Here is a 26,538-nt window from a genome sequence, read left to right as displayed (position 1 = left end):
ATGACGGTCACATTCATCAACATGTTCAGGTTCTAGAGTCGTGAAGTGATGTGTAGTCAGCAAAATAACCCCAGCAGCGGCGCATTTTCTGGCCAATGTTGCTAGTCTTCCCTTGCTGACCGGACTATGAGTTGCAGGTAACGTAGGTATTACATGGCAACACGATTATGACCCTGTGTGTATTGTTGGTTGACTTCGTCAGAATGTCTGCACTTCCAAATGAAACAGAAACAAGGGATCAGCCAGGGATGAGGAAATGAATGTTCAACTCACCTGTAGAAGTAGGAACAGCCCCGGACCGAGTTGTGACTGAAGTACTCCTGGGTTTTCTCATTGCCGTAATCCTCCAGAGGGTCAGACCATAGCAAATCGCACATGGGCCCAAACGCTGGTGGCTCCTTGAACCGGTCCAACTACAAACACACACACACATACACACACACACGCACACGCACGCACGCACGTACGCATGCACGCACGCACACATGCACGCATGCACACGTTTTCAATTGTTTTCATCTCAAGGACCCTGATAACTCTCACAGTTACAGAGTACCCCCTCAAGAAACCCCACTATGAGAACCACTGCTTTCCACTAGTTATATTACAATGAGAAGAGAATCTCAGAGGTATGCACAATATGCACGCACGCACGCACGCACGCACACACACACACACACACACACACACACACACACACACACACACACACACACACACACACACGACTCTAGGTTGTCTCACATGCATCAGTACACCTACTGTACACACGTACAGACATGCACACAAATGTAGTAATATAGTTAATAGTTATGTTGATTATAGGTGATGTTTACCTTCCTAATGTCATCTAAGGTGTGTATTTCAGGCGACAGCCCGCCATGGACACACAGAAACTGTTGGTTCATGAGAGCGGCCAACGGAAGGCAGTCGAATGCATCCATACATGAGTCATACACCTGCTCTGAGTACTTGATTTTACCTGAAAGGCAATATATATGTTTTGTCAGCAATTACTCAGTTATGGAATAACAGGGGAGAAAACGAAGGCGGCTAGAAAGCTTTTTACCGTCCTTCCTTATTCAATGGCACGGGAAACATGACAGTATGTTCCTTTAAATATTTAAACTCATCTGAGTCTCACTTGCTCGTCTTGGTTTCTTGTTGTGTGCGTGTGCGTGCGTGTGTGTGTGTGTGTGTGTGTGTGTGCGTGTGTGTGTGTGTGTGTGTGTGTGCGTGCGTGCGTGCGTGCGCATTATCCGTGAGTGTTTGTATTGTCAATGCCCCAGTTTCCAATGAACAAAGATATTTGTCCTGTCCCCGTTTTTGTCATATTCATTCCTTGTCCCTTCTATTAACTCCTTCAGCACCACGTTTAATATTCTTTATTCTTTATTCTTTATTCAGATGGATCCCCATTAGCTGCCACCGAAGTAGCAGCTACTCTTCCTGGGGTCCATGACAAACAATACATATAACACAACACAATAAACAATAACACTGCACAATAAAAACAGGTGCAATCTTGAAAAAAATACATTCATAATACAAAATACAAATGCATTTAAGACATTAAAAATACAGAGAAAATAAAAAACACTAAACAAGACATCCCCTTAAATGATGTCAGTTAATTAAAATTAAAATTGGGGTAATTGATCAGGTGTCTCTTAAGGAGCCTCTTAAAACTAGCCTTACTGGGTGCTTCCGTGATTATAGTTGGTAACGTGTTCCATACTGAAATAGCCCTGAACATTACAGATCTGCAAACCGCATTTGTTCTGGGTTTTTCTTTGACCATGTGGCCACTAGTAGCCTGCCTGGTAGCATGACTATGACGATCTCTCACGTATTTGTGAATACAGTATGTGTATATCAAGTTTTAGTCGCAAATTGCCACGCTTTTCAGCCGCCGAGCTCTTCTTTTGAAGAGCCACCAGCTGATTTGATGAACCAGAAGTACCAAGAAATAATTTCCGAGGCATTCGTTAGATACAGCGATTTTTTATTGAGCTCCTAAAACATTGATGTTTTGTATGATCACCTCAATCTGAGCCTCAATTCCGAGATAAACGCAGCTAAAGATCGTCGCTAGTGTGGATGGAGGGAAAATAATCAATGACATCACCAACGCGGAAGCAAACCGTGGAGACGCCAAGAACCGGTAAAGATTATTCTAGCGATGGTGGATGCATTATGAACTAAGGGGTCGTTCAATGTCGTCCTAGGCAATCTAGGACTTTTATCCAATGTCGCCCTAGGCATAGAATGAGGTAATAAGCAAGGGAGGTATAATTGACGGGTTGCCGTCAATTGACGGGTCACAGCTCATTATTGAGAAATAAATCCCGAAATTGTACCGCTTATTACATAGCTACTTAATAAATTAATTCATAAATTGACCCAAAAGTAACAACAAAACAAGTATAAGTATTTCCTTGCTTATGGTAATGAAATTATTTGTTGACCACAGAAAATACATTTTCGGTTACTGCATCGTCTATTTCTTGCTTCAAATGTTTTCAAAAAACATTCTCAAGAGCAATATTTATTTGTAAATGACATTATGTGTTTGTTTACATGGTTGTCATGTTGTACAGCATAGAATTCAAGCAGCGCATCCAGGTGCTCTGAGCTGAGGCTTTGATTAGACAGCTGCCTTTTATAGAGCGCATCGTTCATTCATTATTCAGAAATAACACACCGCTGAATTCAGCGATTGACCAATCAGAATCAAGCCGTGTAATAATTATGAATAATGAATACCAAATAAAGCATGACAATTAAAACATTAGAGACATTAAGGCAGAAAGACAAAATGATAAAAAGTGAGAGGTACTCACATTCTTGTTTGAAGGTGAAATATTCTGTCAAATGTCTACATTCGTGATTTCCTCGCAGTAAAAATAGTGTCTTTGGATAGAGGATTTTCAGCGACCAGAGGTATAAAACACACTGTCAAGAAAGCAGAGAGGGAAAATATTAAATTTGCACAAACGGGGGGAAAATAATGTAATCATGTGGAACTCTGGGTCCACATGGGAGGGCATGTGGAGTTCAACACAAGTTAAAACGCACACGCTTTCCCAAGCATTGCGTCATTCGTGCACAAGACAAGCCGGGAAGTGTTTAAAATAATAAAGCTTCAGTGAAATTTTGATGTTTAAGAAGTACTGAGGAAACAGATTATACACTTGGATTATACTCTTAAGAGCTGTATTGGAGTTTATAAATGGATTTCTTTATATAGTTTTGCAGTTCAATTCAACTTAAATTCATCAAGTATTCTCTTCATTTTTGGATTTGTCAATATTATTAACCGTGAAGGAATGTGAGGTTTTTCCAAAATAGCAGATCTGCATGCTCATACATAAGCTATATGAGCATGTATATCTGCAATTTTCGAATAGCCAAAGACTAGAATATATAAATGAATGAAAAATGTGTTATATAATATAGTGAGGAGCTAATTACCATACCTCAATACTGAAGTAACCGCGGTCCACATAATCGCCAAGGAACAGGTACCGTGTCGTGGCTGGAGATCCCCCCACTTCAAACAACTTCATGAGGTCAAAGAACTGCCCATGGATGTCTCCACACACTGAAACACAACACCCACATGGATGACACCGTCAACCCATTTCTATGTCTTTTGTGTGTATTTTTGTGTGTACACCCAAGAATGCATGCATGTCTCTTTTTAGGTTGGTTGATTAAGATAGAAGAAGAGTGTGTGTGTGTGTGTGTGTGTGTGTGTGTGTGTGTGTGTGTGTGTGTGTGTGTGTGTGTGTGTGTGTGTGTGTGTGTGTGTGTGTGTGTGTGTGTGTGTGTGTGTGTGTGTGTGTGTGCGCCTGTCTGTGTATCCGTGCGTGCACACAAGCACAGACACACACACCCAGTCTGTGTGCACGCACGCACAGACTGAGAAAGATTCTATAAAATCAGCTGATTGATAAACAAATGGATCAATTGTTCAATAGATCTGTACTGTACTGTAGTTCGACCAATATACAATACACTGTACACATACTGTAGATAGAAGGATAACGTGAGAGGGGAAATGAGAGAAGATGAGGGCGTTGCAAACTCTTGTTGCCATGGTGATCTGTGTTTTAGGGATATATAAATAAATAACCAAAATGTCTGCTGGGCTCATGCGTTATCGTTACACGCTGCCATCCTTTTGCCCAAGAGGGTTTTTTCTGGATCTCCTGCTGTGAGAGACAGTGGGGTGCCTAGGCGTTGCTCTGAGTTCCTGGGCTCTGCCAGCCTCGTTCCAAGTCTTTTCTCATGTCTGAGAAGAAAAGCCTGGTAACAAGCAGATGCAGAGCGTGTATATAGGACGGGACTTCCATTGTATGCACTTCCCACAGAAGCTTTCTTACTTCAACCTATTACAACACTGGTCTCAGGCACAGAGAATGTAAACAGATCTGCAAAGCATCAACGTAATTTCCTTGGGCGGTACTTACTTCTGCCTTGCGTGCCTGTTTTGGGCATGGCACGGGTTTTGAGTTTGTAGATCTGCTGTATCTGCTATGATAGAGGTGTGCCTTGATATTTGGACTTTCTCCATTGGTATGCGTTGGGCGCAAAGAGTTTGAAAAACACTGCTCTGAAGATGTGTCAGGAGAGCTCTATAGAACGAGCAGCCATCTAAAATGTAATATGAAAGACTACATGATTCATTGATAACTGTAGGATGCTGTCAGATAATGTGCGATGTTGTCTTTTTCACGTCAATCTTTTGTTAGCCAATGCCACTTGTCACTGTACAAAACAACAAGAATCTGGGAGCTTGTGTTGAGATGTTGAAGGTACAACACAACGGCCCTGGAGTGCAAGGCTCCATCTCCTTGCATGTCTTCAATTTTTCATTATCTTCTTACTCCTTCTTCCACTTCTCATTTCTACTCTCCCATCTCCTCTCTTTTCTGTCTCCCCTATCAGCTACGCTGTGGCCTTCGCCCACTCAAAGCTTAGAGCAATGTGAGTGGGAGACTCTGCTTGTGTGACTAAAGCAATCGAATACATGCGCGCGCACACACAACGTACCTATGCAAGTAGAGATTCATAACTAAACGGCACATGAATTTGCACGCACGCACGCACGCACGCACACACACACATGCACACACACACATACACACACTGCTGCAGACATTCAAACCTCATTCTGGAGCTAGAAAGGATGAAAACCCACCTCCACAGTCCCCACGCTCACCAAAGCCCATACGCGATACTGAGCTTGTCATCCATATTTCATACTTAATACATAAAGCCTCCATTTTCCTAACGCAGGTCGACAAGAGGATCCTGGGTCGTCTCCTGTGGTGAATGACAATGCTGTCTGAATCACTCTAGACCAGATCACAATGTTTGAATGTTTGTAAGCAAACGGGTATTTTCAGACAGAATGTCTATGGACGTTTTCACAATACAAAACTAGAACTGCACTCTGTCGAGTGCCTACTTGCACGTTGCACACAAGTAGGCCATAAATGGCCTACTAGTGCGCAAGCAGAGCACGCAAGTACTGTTGACCGCTACAAACTTTAAAATCTCAACTGCACTCTGTCGAGTGCTTGTTGCACACAAGTAGGCCATAAATGGCCTACTAGTGCACAAGCAGGCGCGCACTAGTGTTGAAAGTAAAGTAATTATAACCCGACGTTGAAACATATCTTAATTACGTCACCATCAACATCTAGTTCCGAGCATACGCATAAAAAAGCCAGCACGACCACAATACTTGCGCGCTCTGCTTGCGCAAGTAATAAAGTGTTCAGAACATATATGTCCAATTGTCAACCAGTAAGACGCCCTGAGGGCGAGAAGCTAGGGCGAGGTCGCGTGCACGCATCCGCCTGGGTGACGGCATATGGAATGTCAGAACAGGCCAGCTCCATATATGAAGATCTAAGGGTGGCAGCAGGGGCAGTGTCTTGAGTATACAGGGTTTGATGAGGTCTGGCCATATATGGAGCGTGTCTTGAGTGTACAGGGTTTGATGAGGGCCCAGGTAGGGCCGGGCCTTAATTTTCGGGCCTGTTGAGAACTGTAGTTTTCGCCGGCTGCCGGATACAGCTGCACTTGGGCGGGCCCATCAGTCAAAAGGGAGACATCGAAGAGAAAGGACAGGTGGGGATGGATCAACATATGGAATGTCAGAACAGGTCAGCTCCATATATGGAGATCTAAGGGTTTGAGGTTTGAGGTCAGATGTAGAGTTGCTGGCTCCATATATACAGATCTAGGTGATGATCCAGTATTCTGTATGTATGTATGGCTATCCAGGGTTTGATGAGGTCGGTGTCGTGATCTTCATATATGGAGGCGGCCATATATGGTGGCGTGACGTGTCGAGGCGTGACCGTATTTGTCGACATTTCTATTTAATTAATTTTAAAATCTAAGTATATCGATGTATAAACAGAAAAATAACGTATTGTTTGACGTTGTATCGTATCGTAGCATTTTGCAACGGAAATAATCGGTATCGAATTGTTTAATAATATTTTTGTATCAATACTAAGTACTTGTGCATTGTATTTAGCAATTTTAAAAGATAAAAGAAAAAGAGGGGTTTAATTACTTTTCCATTCCATATAGTTGGTCTATGGATAAATGTGTGTATTCTCTGTTCATGTCAAGGCCCATGTGGGTTTGTCCATATGTGTTCAAATACAATGTCCATGTATTTGCCAGAAAATCACTGTTTACTTATTTATATCCAACATTTTAAGTTCACCTTAAAGAACCTGCACTATCCACAAGTTTCACACATTATTGTATTTGCTAAATAGTTACTGTATTGATTTTAATTTAATCGTATCTTATCGCCATGAATGAACCAATATCGTCCATGTATCGTCAACCATGTATTGTGATAAATAATATCGTATCGCTGTTAAAATGTATCATTACACCCATAATTGCGCTCCAATGCCACGATGCCAGCGTTATCTACCTACCGGAAATCCATTTTTGGTTGTGGTGATGTCCTGATGATTCGGTTTATAGTGGCTCAACTTGAGTGAAGATGCCCTCTGTTTATATTCAACGTTTTACTTTAAATAGTATCTAAAATTGCACCCAATGAACACAGTGCTTCCGTAAAGCTCTCGTGAACAGGGATATGAATTTCTGCAGTCCTGCTATAGTAGGTCTACTCCTGTTTCATGATCTCAGAACAAAGGCACAACTCTGAAAGTGATGGCTCCCTGCCGTTAAAACACCCACATGCACGCACGCGCACGTGGGTGCACACACACGCACACACACGCACGCACGCACGCACGCACACACGCACACACGCAAGCACGCACACACACACACACACGTCACACACACACACACACACACACACACACACACACACACACAAACACACACACACACACACACTGATTCCTTGTATCCCTGAAAGAATCACTATCACCTCCAGTAGGACTAATTTTCTCTACAGAAATACAGCACGGAATATAGCACACAAGCTAAGCGGCTCAGCTCCCAACGGTACGAATAGAGAAGTGTCACTCATAATTGTCTAAATGGAACATACTTCTAGGCCAGTGTTCCCAATGTGGGGTCTGGGTGTCCCTTAGGGGGAGGCCAAACATCACACTGACAGTGTGAGGCCCTGTCGGTTTTGAGGTAATACAATTTGAACATGTTGCACGAAATCGAAACAAATTCTCCTGACCATCTCTAAATAAGTCCTTGCTTTCATCCACTGTCTCTTGCTGCTTCTCAATGTGATATCAATCATACTCCACATACAGTATCTGTTCTGTTGCCTTGTAACCAACATAGTTAACACCCACATGATGTAACATTATTGTAAAGTACAGCAACATTTTCAAATTAAAACATGCCTGAGATACACGTGTGTGTGTGTGTGTGGGGGGGGGCTCAGCTCTTGGCAGATGTAAGAGGGGACTGGGGAGTCAGGGAGAAAAGGTTGAGAACCACTGTTCTAGGCCATGTTCATACTGTCAGAGATGTCTCTGTATGTTTGTGCGTGAACAGCGAATCTCCGGCACTGGTGGACTGAACAGCGTGTATCAGAGTTTAGGTGCACGGAAAGGCCGATCATCCCAGATGATGAGGCGAGGTTTAGGAACAACCGAGAGAGGCCTATCTGAGGATCTAAGGCTGCGCTCAGGCTCATATGGGAGCAGCACAACTAAAATGGAACCTTTCTTCGAATACTCAATTGCCAGGAGGAACAATGTCAAAGGGAAGTTCCATATACGAAAAAGTCCTTCTGCACACCTACAATGGACAGGTGTGTCGGATAACAGGAAACTGATAGGTAGAAAAAAGAGAATCCCGCACACTGTCTTCACTTAGGTTGGTTTTTATTGCAACGTTTCGGTCGTCAGACCTTCATCAGGCATAAAGCAGTACTGACAAACAGTCAGCATAAATACATCTCTGAGATCAGCGGGGGCCAATCAAATGACACACACCAATCCGTTACCATGGAGAGGGAAGTTCCATGAAATATGGGACTACTTTTATTTGTATATTAAAGGATGGTTGCATTAACAATTTGTAATTGGTAATACATTACGGATATAATCACTATTGTCAACAACAGAATGTGGAGGGGTGTTGTCCATTGGGGTTTTTCTTTTTTGACTGCTAGTTGTTTTGTTTTTTTTGTTTTTTTTTGTTTTTCTTGTCTCTTTCTTTTGTGTAAGTCATGTGTATTTTGTATGCTTTATTGTAAAATCATTAAAAAACTTTGATGACAAAAATAAATAAATAAAATGGAACCTTTCCATTGTAATACTCGAGTCAAAGATTCCAACTTGTGTCTGGAACACAGGGTAAAAGCAGGGCCACCTACCTGTGACCGGTGCCTCAATGTCCAGCATGGTTCATGTCTGGAACACAGGGTATAAGCAGGGCCACCTACCTGTGACCGGTGCCTCAATGTCCAGCATGGTTCATGTCTGGAACACAGGGTAAAAGCAGGGCCACCTACCTGTGACCGGTGCCTCAATGTCCAGCATGGTTCATGTCTGGAACACAGGGTATAAGCAGGGCCACCTACCTGTGACCGGTGCCTCAATGTCCAGCATGGTTCATGTCTGGATCACAGGGTATAAGCAGGGCCACCTACCTGTGACCGGTGCCTCAATGTCCAGCATGGTTCATGTCTGGAACACAGGGTATAAGCAGGGCCACCTACCTGTGACCGGTGCCTCAATGTCCAGCATGGTCTTTTCCTGGCGGAGGATGGCTCCTCCCTCATTAATTATGCGAAGCGCTACGACCTCATCCACGCGACCCTCCTTGGTGAGGTGGGCCTTGAGCATGTCCACACGGGGTTTTCCTTCACTGTCAAACACCTCCTTCATTGTGAGGCGATGGCTTAAGGGGAAGGGAACGGCTAAAGAAAAGAAAAAGCAAAGACAAAATGGTACATTTAAACAGGATATAAAAGTAGCAATAATTATTGTGGATTGTGGTATGGGGGGAGGGGGGGGGCTTGGATGGCAAGCTTTAGAGAACACAGCATCTTTATTCTAATTTATGTCATTTGTAATAGACCATGAATATGTTCCCCATGTCCAAACTTTCAAACAATTGCACATCTGAATCTGTCATCTTGCCAAAGGCAGCTGGGTTGGGTTTGGGTTGACGGAAGCAGAAAAGATGCTACCGTTGCACTCCCGACACCTTTGTACCTACTCAGCAGAGTCACTTATTCCTCGGTGTGCTACACCATATGGTGGTGACCTATAGCTTAATTAAATGCAGAGAATCCCCAGACACATTCAAGAGTCCTGCTGTAAATGTTATAACATTTTGGTACAATGATGTCATGACATCCTGCCACACTAATAGCCAGCGCAACGCGTGATTTCTTTCTACGTACGCTTTAAGACATAGACCCGCCCTTGGTGACGCCCCGCGCGTCTGATTGGCCAGAGTTCGTTGTTGTCAATGTCAGAAACAGTCAGAGATGGCGCCTGTGACAGATGATGACAGGCGATAGGCGTAGTATTCTAAAGGCACAGATGACGCTCCAGAATTAAAGGCAAACGAATATTGTTTATGCGGTTTGCTTTGATTGAATGAATTGTGATTCGATCTGGGTGTTCTAATAAATAAAGTGTTTGTGGTGATTAGCGTGTGTCCGTATTTACTAATATTGTTTACGCGGTTTGCTTTGATTGAATTGTGATTTGATCACAATGTTGGGTGTTCTAATAAATACAGTGTGTCCGTATAAAGACTCATAACATAAGTTCACCGTCATGAATCATGTCATGATTATGATTGTCATGCGGCGACGATGTAGGGTTTTCTAATAAATAGGCTACAGTGTTTGTGTTGATTAGCGTGACGATGTAGGGTTTTCTAATAAATAGGCTACAGTGTTTGTGTTGATTAGCGTGACGATGTAGGGTTTTCTAATAAATAGGCTACAGTGTTTGTGTTGATTAGCGTGTGTCCGTATTCGGTCTATGCCATAATGTGAATACGGTGAATACTACAAAAGGATAAAGCTGAAGGTAATAGTATAAAAAAGTCCCTTTTTACAGATAAATCGCTAAGCTTCTCCCTACTTCTCTCCCTACTTCCTCTACTCTTCTTCTGGCAGCAGCAGCATAGCTAGCCAATAAGAGGGTTCGCGGCCAATCAGAGGCAGGCGGGCCGCGCAGGGCGTCACCAAGGGCGGGTCTATGTCTTAAAGCGTACGCATCCTTTGTCCGCCTTCTCCTACCAAACCACACCGTTTGCACACATCTCACCATGCACAACACCAACAGCATGATGTTACCCCCCTATTCAAATGTATACATAGCCTAATATATTGTATATAAACTCAGCACAAAAGGTTCGGGAACTTAAATTTGGTCTGTTATTTCTCACCTTTAATAATACCAATTGGTATTTAATTATATATCGTTTTTATCGTTGATTAGTCACCTTTACAACGAGGTATAGCTTGTAAGGATAAGGCATTCTTGGCATGAGCAACATTCAATTGCCAAACAATTGTCAAAACGGCAAATGTTTGGTATTAGGCATGTAACGATTCACTCAACTCACGATACGATTCGTATCACGATATGAGGTTCACGATACGATTTTTCACGATATTGAAAAAATATATATTTTAAAGAAAAATTACCGTTTTTTTAATTCTATATAATTTATCTTCCCCCCTGAGATGTTTTATTTAACTACATTGCAAAAGAAGTAGCATTCCTTTTGACAGTGCAGAAACATAATTGCCTTCCTTGATGAGCATCAACGACCATCAACACCTGGGCACAGTCACAGACACACACAGCTCCCCTCTACAGTGCTCTACTACTGAAAGTGACTATAATTTCTCTCCAAAAGCACTTGAATAAGATGGAATATGACTAAAGCTCACATTTCACATCACACACTAGCCCCCCTAAAAAAAAGATAATTTTTTTCAATGAATCGATTCGAATCGATTCATATCGTCGGGATTAATATCGATATATATCGATATACGATATATCGTTACATGCCTAGTTGGTATTCACCCTTGCTTTGAGTAGCTTAGCCTTAGCAGATTGGATGATTGCACTCTCCCACAGTAATGAGGGAAAAAACAACACATATTGGCCATTTTTACACTATTCATTTTTACACCCAGTGTTAGGGAACTCAGTAGCATCTTGAAGATCCATACGCAGCTACAACAGCCTGGCATGGTATGGGGCGGTATCTCTCTCACAGGCAAGACAGAACTCGTCATGATTGAAGGCAATCTGAGATGAGATTCTGGAGCCAGCAGGGATCCCAAATCTTCAGTATCTGGGACCTAACGCCAGGATGACAACGCTCGCCCCCACAGCTGCAGCCAGGATCATCACAGAGTACCTCCAGGATTTGGGAGTGGAGAGGATGGAATGGCCTTCCGTGAGTCCAGACCTCAAACCACCTCAAACCAAAACACTTGTGGGATCAGCTTGGGCGTGCTGTACGTGCTAGAGTGACCAACAGAACCACGTTGGCTGACTTGCAACAAATCCTGGTTGAGGAATGGGATGTCATCCCACAGCAAAATGTGGCTAGGTTGGTGACCAGCATTTATTTATTGAAACGATTTCCAGCACAGGATGAAATCCTCTACGCCAGACTCATAACAGACATAATATACATATTAAAATTCACAAGTACACACACACACACACACACACACACACACACACACACACACACACACACACACACACATACATACATACATACATACATATATAATATATGGGAGGAGAATACGTAGCAATATTATCAAGGGGTTTTGCAAATTAAGGAACCATTTCTGTCAAGTTCAAAGGTTATACAGTATGATTTTGAAGACTATATGAATATATAAGTATTAAGAAGAAGATGACGTATGGACGTATGTATGTATAATGTATGTAGGTATGTCTATATGTTTTTTTTGTTTGTGTATATGTGAGTCATGTATCAGTTGGTGAAAAAATGAAAAATAAAATGATTGAAAGAAAGGAGCAGGTGCCAAGCTGCTGTGGCTGTATATGGATCTTCCACATGCTACTGAGTTCCCTAACACTGTAACATTGTAAAAGTGTAAAATTAATAAAGTGTAAAAATGGCCAATATGTGTTTTTTCCTTATTACTGTGGGAGAATGCAATCCAATAAGCAACTCAAAACAAGGGTGAATACCAACCATTTGCCATTTGACAAATGTTTTGGAGGCGCTACCCGCACGTTTAGCTGTGTTGCTCATTTCAGGAATGCCCGGTCCTTACAAGCTATACCTCGTTGTAAAGGTGACTAATCAACAATATAAAATACAATACCATTTGGTATTATTAAATGGGGAGAAATTACAGACCAAAGTTAAGTTTCCGAACTTTTTGTGTATTCGTTTTTTGTGACTCTCATCTAACTGAAGCATAAACTGAAACATTTGACCTACTTTAATTATGGATAATTCCAGAGTATATCATCATTTATTAATTTCTGGAAATCAACAATATACGTAAGTGCAGAATATAACCAACCGACTCACAAGTTTTTCTGACATACAACAGTCGGCATACATTTTGTGTAATCAAAATAAGATCAGTATAGGGGCTTGATTTTGCACAAATATAAATAAGTTGATATTTTTCTCCCTTTTTTTTAAGGCCTACATCTTTTTCTAGATAGAAAAAAGCGGTCCAAGTACAGAGACAATCAGGTCTGGAGGGTTTCGTAGATTTAGTTTTAGTTTTCACTTAGCTTGATACCGGCAATGCAACTTTTGCATAATAATTAACACAATTCCTCTGCAGTAGTTTTTTCTTTGTCAGGTGATCTTAAGCCACTTTTGTTTCACTATTGTCAAATGAACCATGGCTATACATACCACTTCCATATGTGGTTATATTATTTATTAACCTGCATTATAAATGTGTTTATCTGAACTTGCCCCTGCTCAATGTGCCTCTTTTCCCCCTATGATATGCCTACTCTGTTTATTGGTGTGTAGCAAATACTGCAGTCTTTATTCAAAACCATAATCATGCAAGCTACATGCTTGCATGTTGCATGCTCACACTTTTTTCACATTTGAGTGTGCCAGCTGGGAACTTCAGCTGGGAAGTTCATTGCTCATTGACGCGTACAACAAGATCACATTTAATTTTCAGACTGTTCTGTAAGCATGCAGCCAGCCATAAGGAAAAAGAAAAAAAACTTGACAAAATGTTTTCTGATCTGTGTGTGTGTGTGTGTGTGTGTGTGTGTGTGTGTGTGTGTGTATGCATGCGTGTGTGCATGCATGCGTGTGTGTGTGTGTGTGTGTGTGTGTGTGTGTATGCATGCGTGTGTGCATGCATGCGTGTGTGTGTGTGTGTGTGTGTGTGTGTGTGTGTGTGTGACTGTGTGTGTGTGTGTGTGTGTGTGTGTGTGTATGCATGCGTGTGTGTGTGTGTGTGTGTGTGTGTGTGTGTGTGTGTGTGTGTGTGTGTGTGTGTGTGTGTGTGTGTGTGTGTGTGTGTGTGTGTATGCATGCGTGTGTGCATGCATGCGTGTGTGTGTGTGTGTGTGTGTGTGTGTGTGTGTGTGTGTGTGTGTGTATGCATGCGTGTGTGTGTGTGTGTGTGTGTGTGTGTGTGTGTGTGTATGCATGCGTGTGTGCATGCGTGTGTGTGTGCGTGTGTGTGTGTATGTGTATGCGTGTGTGTGCGTGTGTGCATGCGTGCGTGCATGCATGCGTGTATTATATGTGTATTATACATGTATCATTCTGTCATCATTGCATGGTAAAATGGATGTAGCACGCTTGCTGCTGCAGATCCAGTATATATCCTCCCAGCTACACAGTGGGAGCCTACTGTACATAAAGACCCTTTCATTACAGTATATATCCTCCTAGCTACACAGTGGGAGCCTACTGTACATAAAGACCCTTTCATTAGGGCAGAGCTTTTACAATAGAATACCTACAATTACAAATGGTATAATATTGTACAAATACTTTAAATCTCTGCTTGACTTTGCCGTGCAAAGACTTACATTCTTACACATTTAGTTGCACGCACACGCACGCACGCACACACGCACGCACGCACGCACGCACGCACGCACGCACGCACGCACGCACGCACGCACGCACGCACGCACGCACGCACGCACGCACACACACACACACGTGAGAGAGAGAGAGAGAGAGAGAGAGAGAGAGAGAGAGAGTAGTACAAATTGACAGCTCACTTCTACTGGGCACCCAAGCAAAGTGGAACTACTGTATGCTGTATGTTGCTGGGCAACAGCAGTGGCAGCTGAATACTGTAGTGTAGCCAGTATGGAATGCTGTAATTTACATGGAAGGCTCACGCAGATGCAGAATAGATGGATGCAAATGCAACTATGCAAGTGTAAGTGCAGCATATGCAGATCCAGGTGTAGATGCAACATGTGCACTGTGCAGATGCAGATCCAGGTGCAGATGCATATGCAGATGCAGATCCAGGTGTAGATGCAACATGTGCACTGTGCAGATGCAGATCCAGGTGCAGATGCATATGCAGATGCAGATCCAGGTGTAGATGCATGTGCACTGTGCAGATGCAGATCCAGGTGCAGATGCATATGCAGATGCAGATCCAGGTGTAGATGCATGTGCACTGTGCAGATGCAGATCCAGGTGCAGATGCATATGCAGATGCAGATCCAGGTGTAGATGCATGTGCAGATGCAGATCCAGGTGTAGATGCATGTGCAGATGCAGATCCAGGTGTAGATGCATGTGCACTGTGCAGATGCAGATCCAGGTGCAGATGCATATGCAGATGCAGATCCAGGTGTAGATGCAGATCCAGGTGTAGATGCATGTGCAGATGCAGATGCATGTGCAGATGCAGATCCAGGTGTAGATGCATGTGCAGATGCAGATCCAGGTGTAGATGCATGTGCAGATGCAGATCCAGATGCAGATGCATTTGCAGATCTAGATCTAGGTGCAGGTGCAGATGGTGCCACATATTATCTACCACTTATACTGTACATCATTCCAATTCTTTAGCATTAATGGTGCACAGTCACACATAATAATATTTACGTGGCAGACATTTTGTTCTTACATCATGCTCAGGGGTGGGAAACCCCAACCACTCCGATGGGGTGTAATCAATTCTACCCTCTGTTAGTCATTGACTGAATGAAGCATTCAAAAGCCCTCCTACTGCGAAAGTAGTGTGCGCTATCAAGGTCTTTTTTTAGCCAGTTTATATCAAATTATATTGTATTTTTGCGATGGATTGTGGTATTCTCACATTCATCAAGTTAGGCATGCTGGCAGTGAGAGACAATGTGGTGCATAAAAGGTCCTTAGAAACAAAGACAATATATTGGGTTTATGTCATGATTTATCTATGGTGGCCCAAACATATTAACCTGACTCTGCCAGATGGAAGAGAAGCTTGCTTCACAATCACATTTGTTTCACGACATACTTCCATCTGGGATCTCTGTAGCCCAATCGCTGAAGAAAGCCGTCCCTTTGTTCAAGCTACTTGGCAGGTGATTGGATGGGACCGTATGTCAATCATATTGACGTTTCTACATGACGTATGGTGGTGTTGGAAAGTAAACAACCCCTGCGAACGGCAAAAAACTAAGGCCTGATAGCATCGGGTTCAACACTTTTTAGAAACCCCTCACTATCGTGTTGGATGTGTAGGTCATGTCTTCGCTTGCTTTCAAGAATCGAAGACGATTTTTCAATTTTAAGGCGATAGGAAATACAATTGCAACAGGTGCGAACTGATTGGTTCGTACCGGGCGCAGGACGGATCAACGCCAATTCCTGAGCGATCCTGCTGTATTTTGAACTTGTCAATCAATCACATAGCCCTAAAAAAGAATCCTATTACTAAACATTGGTCAACTTAAATTACAATTAGATGTGACTTAAGTCATATTTCATAGTGATATTGTTATAACATTATGTTTTAGCACCTTTGTTCTCAGCACATAATAGAGGACCCAGAATAATAGCAGTTAATTGCATTCACCTATAGTAGATCGTAGAAGTAGTAGTTCATTGTTTTTATCAGGGGTTGTACCAGCTATTCATAAATACATTTAATATAAATTACTATGTTTGTGTGTGAAGGCCATACTGGCATACTAAGATCTTAGTAGCTATTACTAGTAAGTTTCATACTAAAGATTTACTAAATCGGGTTGCGCCACTCAATCTTAATGAATGTCTCGACAAGTAAAGGTTTATTAATGTGTTACTAACAACATGCTGCATAGCTATGTCCAAACACAAAGCAATCAGCAAAAAATAGAGGAAGTTGCTGCAGCATTATAGCTTTAACAGAACTGTAATATGCCTTTTGTGTTTCTTTTATGTCTATTCCTTGTACCTTTTATATGAGTCCCCCAGGAGTCTATACTAGGGCCCATCCATTTTCCCTTTAAAATGTTGCTGAAAAACTAAAACAAAACTAGACATTAGAAGAAATTAGGGGGAAACATTGGTCGCCTAATCCACGATTCGATTCAACTTTCGATTTTAAGGTCACGATTCGATATGATACGATATTCGATACGATTCAATCAATATATTTTTTAAACCTCCTATTTTCAGCACAGAGCGCTATATGATTATTAATTTAGGCTAATGTTTTGATTTGTAAAGAAAAACACTTGTTTCTCTGCAATACGTAATTTGTATTTGACTAATAACAAAATGAGAATGAGAATAGCATCAACAATATAAAATTTGGGTGCCCTAACATCATTTTGAGATGTTTCTTTAAGATGATGAGATGACAACATTATTGTTAAGCTCTACTCTAAATAACTAAATAAAATAAAAGTAAGTTAATAATAGGCCTGGGACTCGATTAAACATTTTAATCTAATTAATTAGAGGCGTTATAATGAATTAATCTCAATTAATAAAAAGAATATATATTTTTTTTTATCCCACGATTTTGCAACCCATTTTTTCCACCCAGTGTCAATTATCTAATGTAATCCTGGGCGCTGCATTTCCTCTGCCAACCTGGGGGGGCAGCGGACTGACCTCATGCTTCCTTCTATGCATGAGGAGTCCAAGCTGCTTCTTTTCACCTGACAGGGGGTTGTTTCCCCAGCCGGACGTTGTGCGTGGAAGGAACACGTTATTCCGACCAGTTCCTTTCCCCTCCATCAGGCGCCCCGGCTGGCCAGGGGGAGGTATTTTAGAGACCAGGATTACTGCATGTTTTTTGTGAGGGTACCTACCCTAGGGGACACGGAGAGAACATGCAAACTCCACACAGAAAGGCCCTTTCGCCAATCCCGAAAAAACGGACGGACGTGCGCATGCAATGAAATATCGCGAGTCGGCTCGTGATTTCGAGCGTCAATTTGATTTGATTTTGATACATATTGAGAATCGTGACATAATATAATATTATTGAGTGTTTGTATTGTAATAACTATTCTGAGTCTGACCTTATACCCTGACAAACATCCCTGTATTATATTAAAAACATCCACTAATAGCCTACTGAAAACGAATACAAACTAAACTAAAAATAAACTTTTGTAAGCAATAAAAACTAAATTGAAATGAGCAAATCCATTCTGCAAATGAACTGAATTGTGAATTGAAGAAGAATTACAAGAAATATGTCCAAGATGGATGACAGATTCCAAGAGTGGATTAAAACACCTTTTTTATTGAAAACTACGGTCCTCCGGGTTTCCGAACCTTCCCGGAGAATAATCAGACAGGTGGGGTAACCAGGAAAGCACCTTAGATTTTGCATTTGCACATGTTCAGTGTTACTTTGAGGCAGGGGGTTTCTATACCCACCAAAGGTTATACGTTTTTGGACTCTCGTAGATTGAAAATGTCAGAATCGATAAATACATCTACCAGAGTCTACATTTTAGGCTAGGCTGGCTATAATGTTGTTGTGATTTCAATGTTATAGTTATAGTTGCTCCTACAGTATAGTTAAACTGTTAATAAAATCCTGATCACACCCATCTCCCAAATGCAACTGTATAGCTAACATCTTCTTTTGTAATGACACATGACGTAAAATAGACACTTTGCCTATTTGCTCAGACACTATGACGTAAAATTCTCCATTCATTGTCAATGGGAATTTAATGTTTGTGTAGGACGAAGTTTCATATTCACTAAAAGCTGAATATAGGAGGGGCTAGCATCCCTCAAAAACAATGCATTTATTAGAAAGTGCTAAGAAATGTTACATTTGAAAAGAACCAGCCAGCATTTAAAAAGTATTTCCCAAGTCATACAGTTTCACTCTTTCTTTGAAGCAGGATTTCTAGAAAATGACAGTCTGCAACATACAAGCATCACAGCTCCCACAACATGTAGGCATACTGCAGTACATGTTAATCTAAGAATTCTGAGGAATTGAGGAACTGAGGGTGGGTGGCATGGACTACTAGAGATTAGAGAAATGTCTTGTGACCAAGAGATCAGAGATGAGTTTCAGTCTTTGTACATGAGGCAACAGCCAATGGTGTTTTAGTGCCCTTGAGCAAGAAGAACCTGCTCACCCAAGTCCCCCTGGAAAGACAGCATCAGCAAAATATTCCAAGTGCACGGTGGAATAACTATACACTAACTGACTAACAGGTGAGAAAGTGTATGGTAATTCAAGGGGAAAAGAGTGAGAATGTGAACTGATGAAAAATAAAGTAAAAACTTGGCCAATGACTGGCTGAGTGGTCCACTGGTCCAGGCACCTAGGCCGGTTATCCGCGGGTTCGAGTCCCGAGCCCGTCGGCCCTTGCCGCATGTCTTCCCCCATCTTTCTCTCCCTTTCCTGGCTAATTACTGTACCCTATCAATAAAGGAAATGAAATGAAAATTAGGCTTATAAGAACCCCCCCCCCCCCCCCCCAATCTTACAGACAAGCCTCTTGCACACGTGTCCAAGAAAACAACTTACAACAGGTCAACAGAAGATATGGGAGACTATACTCACACAATAAGCCTATCTCACAGAATTTCCCCGCCCCCTAAATACGCCCCCTTTCGGGGTTAGTGGTGATAGCGTGACGTCACTCCATAGACGCTACATGTTAACAGAGGTAATTTAAGAAGTCTACAACTTTTGTTTTCTCAAGGTAAGGTTTGTTCTATCTGTTCGACCTGATTTACCATCTTGTTTGCTTCATAATAATATTGGTCTGTCACATTTTTACATTAGAAAATGTACTTAGATTCTCCAGAGAAAAAAACGTGTAAATGCTCATGTTAAAGACACCACTATTTACCGGAAGTGGGCGTGGAAAGCGGGCTGTGAGATAGGCCTATCGAGCCACTCAATAAAAATATCTCATGATGGGTCTCATGGTGACACGCTTTACAGTTGGAAAGTTTTTTTCCTCAAGTGCCACGTGACAAAGTATTAATTAGCTTAAAGCCCCCACCCCTGCATGTGAGGTTGACATGCTGACAGTTACACTATACACCACAACCAGTGGCACTAAAGGAAGCAGTTTACCTCCTATATATTAAATACAAAAAAACATTACAAAATGATTATGATACTTAATGTCGCTTGCGAATTCAATATAAATATCGACATATGAATTGTTCCCAAAGCAGACAATTATCTTCTTTGGAAAATATGAACTATCATCGGGAAAATGTGGCTCTCCTAATAATTTATTTATCTAAAAGTAGACTACATTGTCAATAAAATATAATAAAATACAAAATCAATAGTTGTACATACAACTATATACCCCAAGGTATCAGGTACCGTCGCCCATAATCCATCTCGCCCTCGCTTTTCTCCGCCGACCTCACGCCAACCGCTCGGTGCAGCGGTTCTTGTATTCTTTATTTTGTTTTACTGAGAATAAGGTTAGAAATAAGTTTGGGGTTAGACATAGTTTTACTGGGGTTAAGTTTAGGAATATGTTTAGGTTTAGGCATAGTTTTACTGAGGTCAAAGTTAAGAATAAGGTTAGGTTTAACCGTTTAGGCATAATATACCAGGCTGAGCAGTTCCGCGGCTGTATGCCCGGGGCGAGTTGGTAAATGGGCGACTCGTTTGGTATTCTCCCACACAACTCCTGAGTCTATTATTGGTCCTTGCAGTGATCACTGATCAGCATCAATGACTACTTCACTATTAATATTATTATTATTATTATTATTATTATTATTATTAGTTGTTTGTTGTTGTTGTGAAGCAATTTCTGCGTCAGGCTATACCTGTAGGCTAGTATGGTATGAATTTTCTAAAAATGTAAGCTAAAATCTCATGCAAGCATTTCATCACCCTATAAGTCTATATCAGTAAGCTGGGGTGCCAAATGGGAACGAAAAGCTGGGAAATTCCAAGGGCCCTTGGCTGACAGGGACCCGATGATGACAGATTGTATAGTTTAATGAATATCGGGGTTCCACTGTGATGTTGTCAGGGTGCCCAGAAGGAGATTACTCTGTTGGCATTATGTCCTGCATGGCTTAAAGACCACATTGTTCATGTTATATTCTGTTGAACTGTCCTTGATCGCACAAGAAAATGGTGTATGTAGGCCATGGGAAAACTCAGCAGGGCTACTGTAGTAGCCTAGGCCAGGTTAGGCATGATTGTGGAGAAATTCAACATCCTGCATTGATGCAAGTTACCATGATCTTCTCCCCCATGTGACACTGTGACAGCATGAACTGCTCTACTTTTCAATAATGCAGCTTTAAAAATGGTGTGTGCCCATTAGAACTCAAAGGATGGCTCACTCAAAACCAGTGGACTACTAAAATGCACCTAATCAAATGTCAATTTCATGCCCCCTTCCTCTCCCCACTGGCCCTGTCAAAGCCTGTGAAATCCTGCTGCATCACTGCCTCAACGTCAGTAGCCTATATGCCGTTATAACCTCCGCCTGACACAACATCGCGATGGCAAATGTCTTATATCTCGAAACACGGAACAAAATGATCTCTATCGTCCACGCAGACTGCGCAGCAGAGGAAAACACTGCCTTCACTGTTTGTCAACATCAAAGCGCCAGTAGCCCAGTAACAGAAAAGATGTCCACAACTTGATGATGGCCCACATATTAATCCGCGGTGTGCAAATAAAGGCCAGATTAAAAGCAAAACAACAAAGCTGACACACAGCTAATGCCGATGTTACGCACCCCCCAAAAAACACATTACGAAGCTGAAAATGTTAACTTACATTTCACCACCCGATCGGTGGCGTTTAAATCGATGTCAGCGTTAGACATCTTCATGGGCTGTTGCCGCGTCGAAGAAAACGCGTTTCTTTCTGTAGAAACGCTATTTATCGTCGATGAGTCTTCTTCGCGGTTACGAGAGGACAAGGTTGGTGATGTGGCATCACTTGGATGATGCGTCCTTAAGTGTATCGCTGCCTAGCTGTGCTGCTGCTGCTGCTGCTGAGGATGATTTGTGGCGCTGCTACCCACAGTCATCAGAGTGGATGCTGCTGCTGCTACCCTGATGATGCTCTGAACCGCTATGTGGGGGAGGATGTGCACGAACTGGGAGGGCGAGATAGAGGGGGAGGAGAGAGAGAGAGAGAGAGCGAGAGGTGGTGGGGCGAGGGGGGGCCGTACCATTCCGACATGGCGATGAGGGGAACTCCCACGCAAATGTTCCACGTACGGGACTGCCTGATGCCACCACCATCAGATGGAGGCTGAGACGGGGTTGCCCCACGCACGCACGCACGAACGCACGCACATAACGCCAGTCGCCATGTTTTGGTATATTTTGCTATGCCAGCAGCCAGCACAGCAGAGATTAATGTAGGATAGGCTACATCGTTTAACACGTCCTATAGGCCTCGACGACCTATTCTGACGAATCATGAATTATGCAGCATAGCTTTGTGCTGCTCACGCATCATGCAAATGTGATTTCATCCATTTCATTTTCATCATCCGACACACGCACGTGCACAGTGCACAATGCATATCGCTGCACGTGTGCGTGCCAGTGAGTGCAGTGAGGAGAGAGAGAGAGAGAGACGGCTAGGCCTATACTTGCATGATCAAAGTGTGCTCGAGGCCCGCCATGCGCGCGCGGACACACACACAAACACACACACACACACACACACACACACACACACACACACACACACACATGATAGCAGCCTACCAGTTTCCTGTAAAGTTTCACTTGGTGGAGACAGACAGACAGACAGACAGACAGACAGACATCTTTATCGATCCAGCAGTGCTGTAGGCTACATTACAATGTATAAGCCTATCTTTTTTGTATCATCAGATGTCCACTGTCCAGCTTAGTGTTGTGCAGCCACTCCACATGCAGTCTGCAGGTCCCACTTCTTCATAGATGTTTTGAAGCAGACGACCCCACAGGCTCAGGGGGGTCCATTACCAGCGTGGCAGATCTTCTCCTTTGGCGCAGTCCCCCCGGGTCCCAGATGTAGCAGTGGTGCCGCCCCCCCGGGTCCCAGTGACAAGTTAAGGCCGCCACAGACAGACCCCGCTCCCAAGGGAAGACAGACTATGCACCCACTGCACACGAAATGTGGTGGAAACAAACAGAGCTACACTAACCACCTACCCACTGCAAGATATCAGAGACACATATTTCCCACATATTACACACACACCCAAAGTGAGTTTAAAAACGACCAAAAACTCCCATACCTATTGGGAGAAATTCAACAATGTGCGAACACAGCAGCAAGATTTGTGAACTGCTGCGAAGAAGTAGTGGTGCACGATATAATCGATATATTTAGCATATCTAAATCGTCTATATCGGCCATAAAGATGCCATATCCGTATCGGATCGCTCTCAAAATAATACAGATTATTTTCACAGATATTGATGAGGCTAATTCTCGCTAGGACTGGCAGGTAGAACACAGAGGAGGACTGAATTGGCAATTGTGTTGAGTTTCATATTACCTTGACGGAGGCACCACAGGACATGCCAGTGAGGCATTGGATAATTGAGACCCTTGATGACACTTTGGCCTTCACTTCTTCTAGGTGTTGTTTGAAGGACAGTGTCCTATCCAGGTGTACACTAAGATATGTTGCTGGAACTCCAGGCACTTGTTGACAAACGTCGTCCAGTTCCCAATGCTGAGCCGCAAGCGCTACCTGCGAAGGTAGGCTGTCCAGATGCCCATGTCCTGGTTGAGACCATGAGGTTGAGGTATGTGACGCGTTTTGAGCTTGTAGATCTGCTATTTTAATACCGGTATCAGTAATATTCCGATATTAACCTGCAGGCCTCCAGTTGCCCATGTATGCTCTGAGTCTACAGTATCTTGAATGGGACACGTATCAGAGAGATGAGTCTGTAGGATATATAGGGTCTTCTACAGGTTTTTGGGTTTTAGGCAGGGCTATAATAACAAGTTTTGACAACGGTATACAATGCCAGTTCTTCGGGAGGTTGGACCTCTGGAAGCATTGTGGGTAGAAAGTGTCAAGCAGGTGTTTCTGTACACTGGTGGATCACAAACTCAGGATGGATGTTATCATGGCCTGGTGAGTTTGCTGATGGCCGCATGTATCCTGATAGATTAGCATCCATGGCCAGGCCACCTGTCACAGTATGTGGCTCTGTGTTGCCATACTGTGGCTGTGTGTGGGCGTCGGCTTTCCTCCCAGCTTCCAGCCTTGGCACTCCTGTCTGTGGTCACCTCATCGCACTCAACTGACACACCTGCCGGCCATCAACTCATCAGCCCTGACAGTATTTAAGCCCTGGTCTTCACTTCACTCATCGTCAGATCATTGCACAACCTTTCATGGTAGTACTATAGCTTGACTCTAGCCAGTGTTTACTAGTGAAGTTATAGTTTAGTTATTTCCTAGTATTTGCTCCTGTGTTTCCTGCAAACTCAAGCTCTTCTCCTCTCCTCCAGAACCCAGCTCAACTATTCTACTGCCTGCTCGTCTGCCTGTCGCCTGTCTGGACTGCTCCCCTCATTCTCCATGTTTGTTTTCCATGCAACCTTCCACAATCTCCAATTCACCATATTGTGAATAAATATCTTAATTTTGCTCCTGTGTTTTGGCTCTGCATTTGGGTTCAACTTTCTGCTACCGTGTCACCACCCTGGAGAGGGAAGATACCTTGCACGAGGTCAACTGGGCAAGTTCTCGTCAGCACCCGGGAAGCACCTGTTCTTAAGGAGCTGGAATGCAATGGCGTTAGCTCACTTGGTGTCACCGGGCACTTGGGGGGGTGATGTCTCTCTGCCTGATAATTGGTTGATTGGTCTGGATATCAAGGCTTTGAAAATGACACCTTAAATATTTTCTAAATCATGGATTTGACCTCTTTATCCGGTCCTCAGGTCTACATCTGAAAATAAATATTATGGCATACTAATGCTGAACGTTTCATGCTTTTTTTCATAAAGTGCACAATTTGCTACAATATAAGAGCTTATCCGCTGTATCCACTAATGTGTAACCCAGGTCAAAATAGCCAAGTCAATAAAATAAGGATCTAAATATAAATGGATTTAGGATGTAACCCATGTTAGAATATAGTAACCAAACATCTATAAAAGAGCTTTAACCATGAAAACTAAATAGGATTTGTCTAATACTATTTTACTATACAGAGTACAATGTATGGGTTTATATTCTATCTGTATTCACATTCTTCTACTTGTGTAGTGTCTGTATTCACATTCTTCTACTTGTGTAGTGTCTTTGAGAGCCCTGTGAGGAGCTCTGAACAAGCCAATGAACCAATTGACCAATCAGGTCTCTCAATTAATAGACTGCACTTTGGAGAATCACCAGCCCAGGTGATTGCATGCTGCAGAGCACAGTTGTTCTGGAGAGAACAGGAGAGAGAACTTAGGCCCAGGCCACACCACTCTGGATCTTTTGCAAAACGGATATTTTCGTCCTCCGTTTAAAAAAAAATCCCTGGCCATACGACAGAGATATCTATGTCCACACCCAAACGCAGAAACGCATTGAACACTGGATAAAATCACTGCAGTAGCAGCCAGGTTTCAATTGTAGGCTATATTATATTTGATTTTATATTTACACTTGAGGTGCCAATCATATTTTTAATGAAGGAATAAGTACCGCATTTTAAAAGCCACCTAAATTGTGAGTGGAAGTATATGTTTCTTTCATTGTCTGTCAGCATGTCACACTATGTGCGTAAATCTCCAGATCCCGACTCTCGACTTTTCTCTCCATATAATTTAAAAATGATAGACACTTTACCATTGCTCTGGCGACCTGGCAAGTCCTGCACAGAAATTTATAGCAGAGTCAGACCTATATAGAAGTGTCCACAACCAGTTGTGAGCTTGTAGAGTGGCTATATTTTAGGCTAATACAAGTTCACGCGCACATTGTCAGCATGTAGGCACAGTGACATGCAGTCAATGGTGCGCCCTAAACATGAGAGAGATGTGCCATAATGCGCACGCACGATGTGATCCCATTCACACACCTCTCTCTCTCTCTCTGCACCCTCTCTCTCTCTCTCTCCTCGCATGACCATGATGCAAAATACAGCACGATATAGTTTCACATGCGGCTATGCACACACCACCCATAGACTTGTTGGTGTAGGCTACTGCGCAATGGCATTTGGCCTGGGTCCTTATTGGTAGGTTAATATCCACAGTTTATCTGTAGCGTCCGCAATGAACCTATTGGCTTCGCACTCGGCACCAATACAAATGAAACTATTTGAATAAAGGTTGTACACATCAGTGAAATTAACCTCTGGGAAAATCCCTAATTGAGAGTGTAGACATAGCAAGCGCACCACAGCTCATATAGGCTGCATGGCTATACGGGCTTGGGCACTACCCTACCATCTCTCTATATCATTTGATGAAGGCATATTAAAAACATGACTTGTACACCCAATTAAAATATAAACTTCACGGAATATATACCACTTCGAATTAGAACAATCGGTTGAAGATTATCTGAATATAGCACGAGTAAAATCTCAACCTCTTTGCGCAACGGGCCATTGCGCTGAGGACTGGGCTGGCTTTTTTAC

The 26,538-nt window shown here is 42.6% G+C and overlaps 1 protein-coding gene across 1 annotated transcript in view; it reads right to left on the bottom strand.

Annotated features, from left to right (window-relative positions):
- The window catches only part of ppp3ca (protein phosphatase 3, catalytic subunit, alpha isozyme), a gene marked incomplete at both ends in the record, with an annotated part of 35,993 nt that extends 14,229 nt beyond the window's left edge, over nt 1-21,764 (bottom strand). Inside the window, 6 exons of the mRNA XM_079507280.1 lie at nt 274-413; nt 837-982; nt 2,844-2,955; nt 3,480-3,604; nt 9,206-9,406; nt 21,710-21,764. Coding sequence (XP_079363406.1) covers nt 274-413; nt 837-982; nt 2,844-2,955; nt 3,480-3,604; nt 9,206-9,406; nt 21,710-21,764 — 779 coding nt within the window. The remainder of the gene's footprint in view (nt 1-273; nt 414-836; nt 983-2,843; nt 2,956-3,479; nt 3,605-9,205; nt 9,407-21,709) is intronic.
- Nucleotides 21,765-26,538: the final 4,774 nt, after the last annotated feature.

This window comes from Electrona antarctica (genome assembly GCF_951216825.1).
Source record: "Electrona antarctica genome assembly, chromosome: 8".
Classification (NCBI taxonomy): domain Eukaryota; kingdom Metazoa; phylum Chordata; class Actinopteri; order Myctophiformes; family Myctophidae; genus Electrona; species Electrona antarctica.
This window is presented reverse-complemented; position numbering and strand designations above follow the sequence as displayed.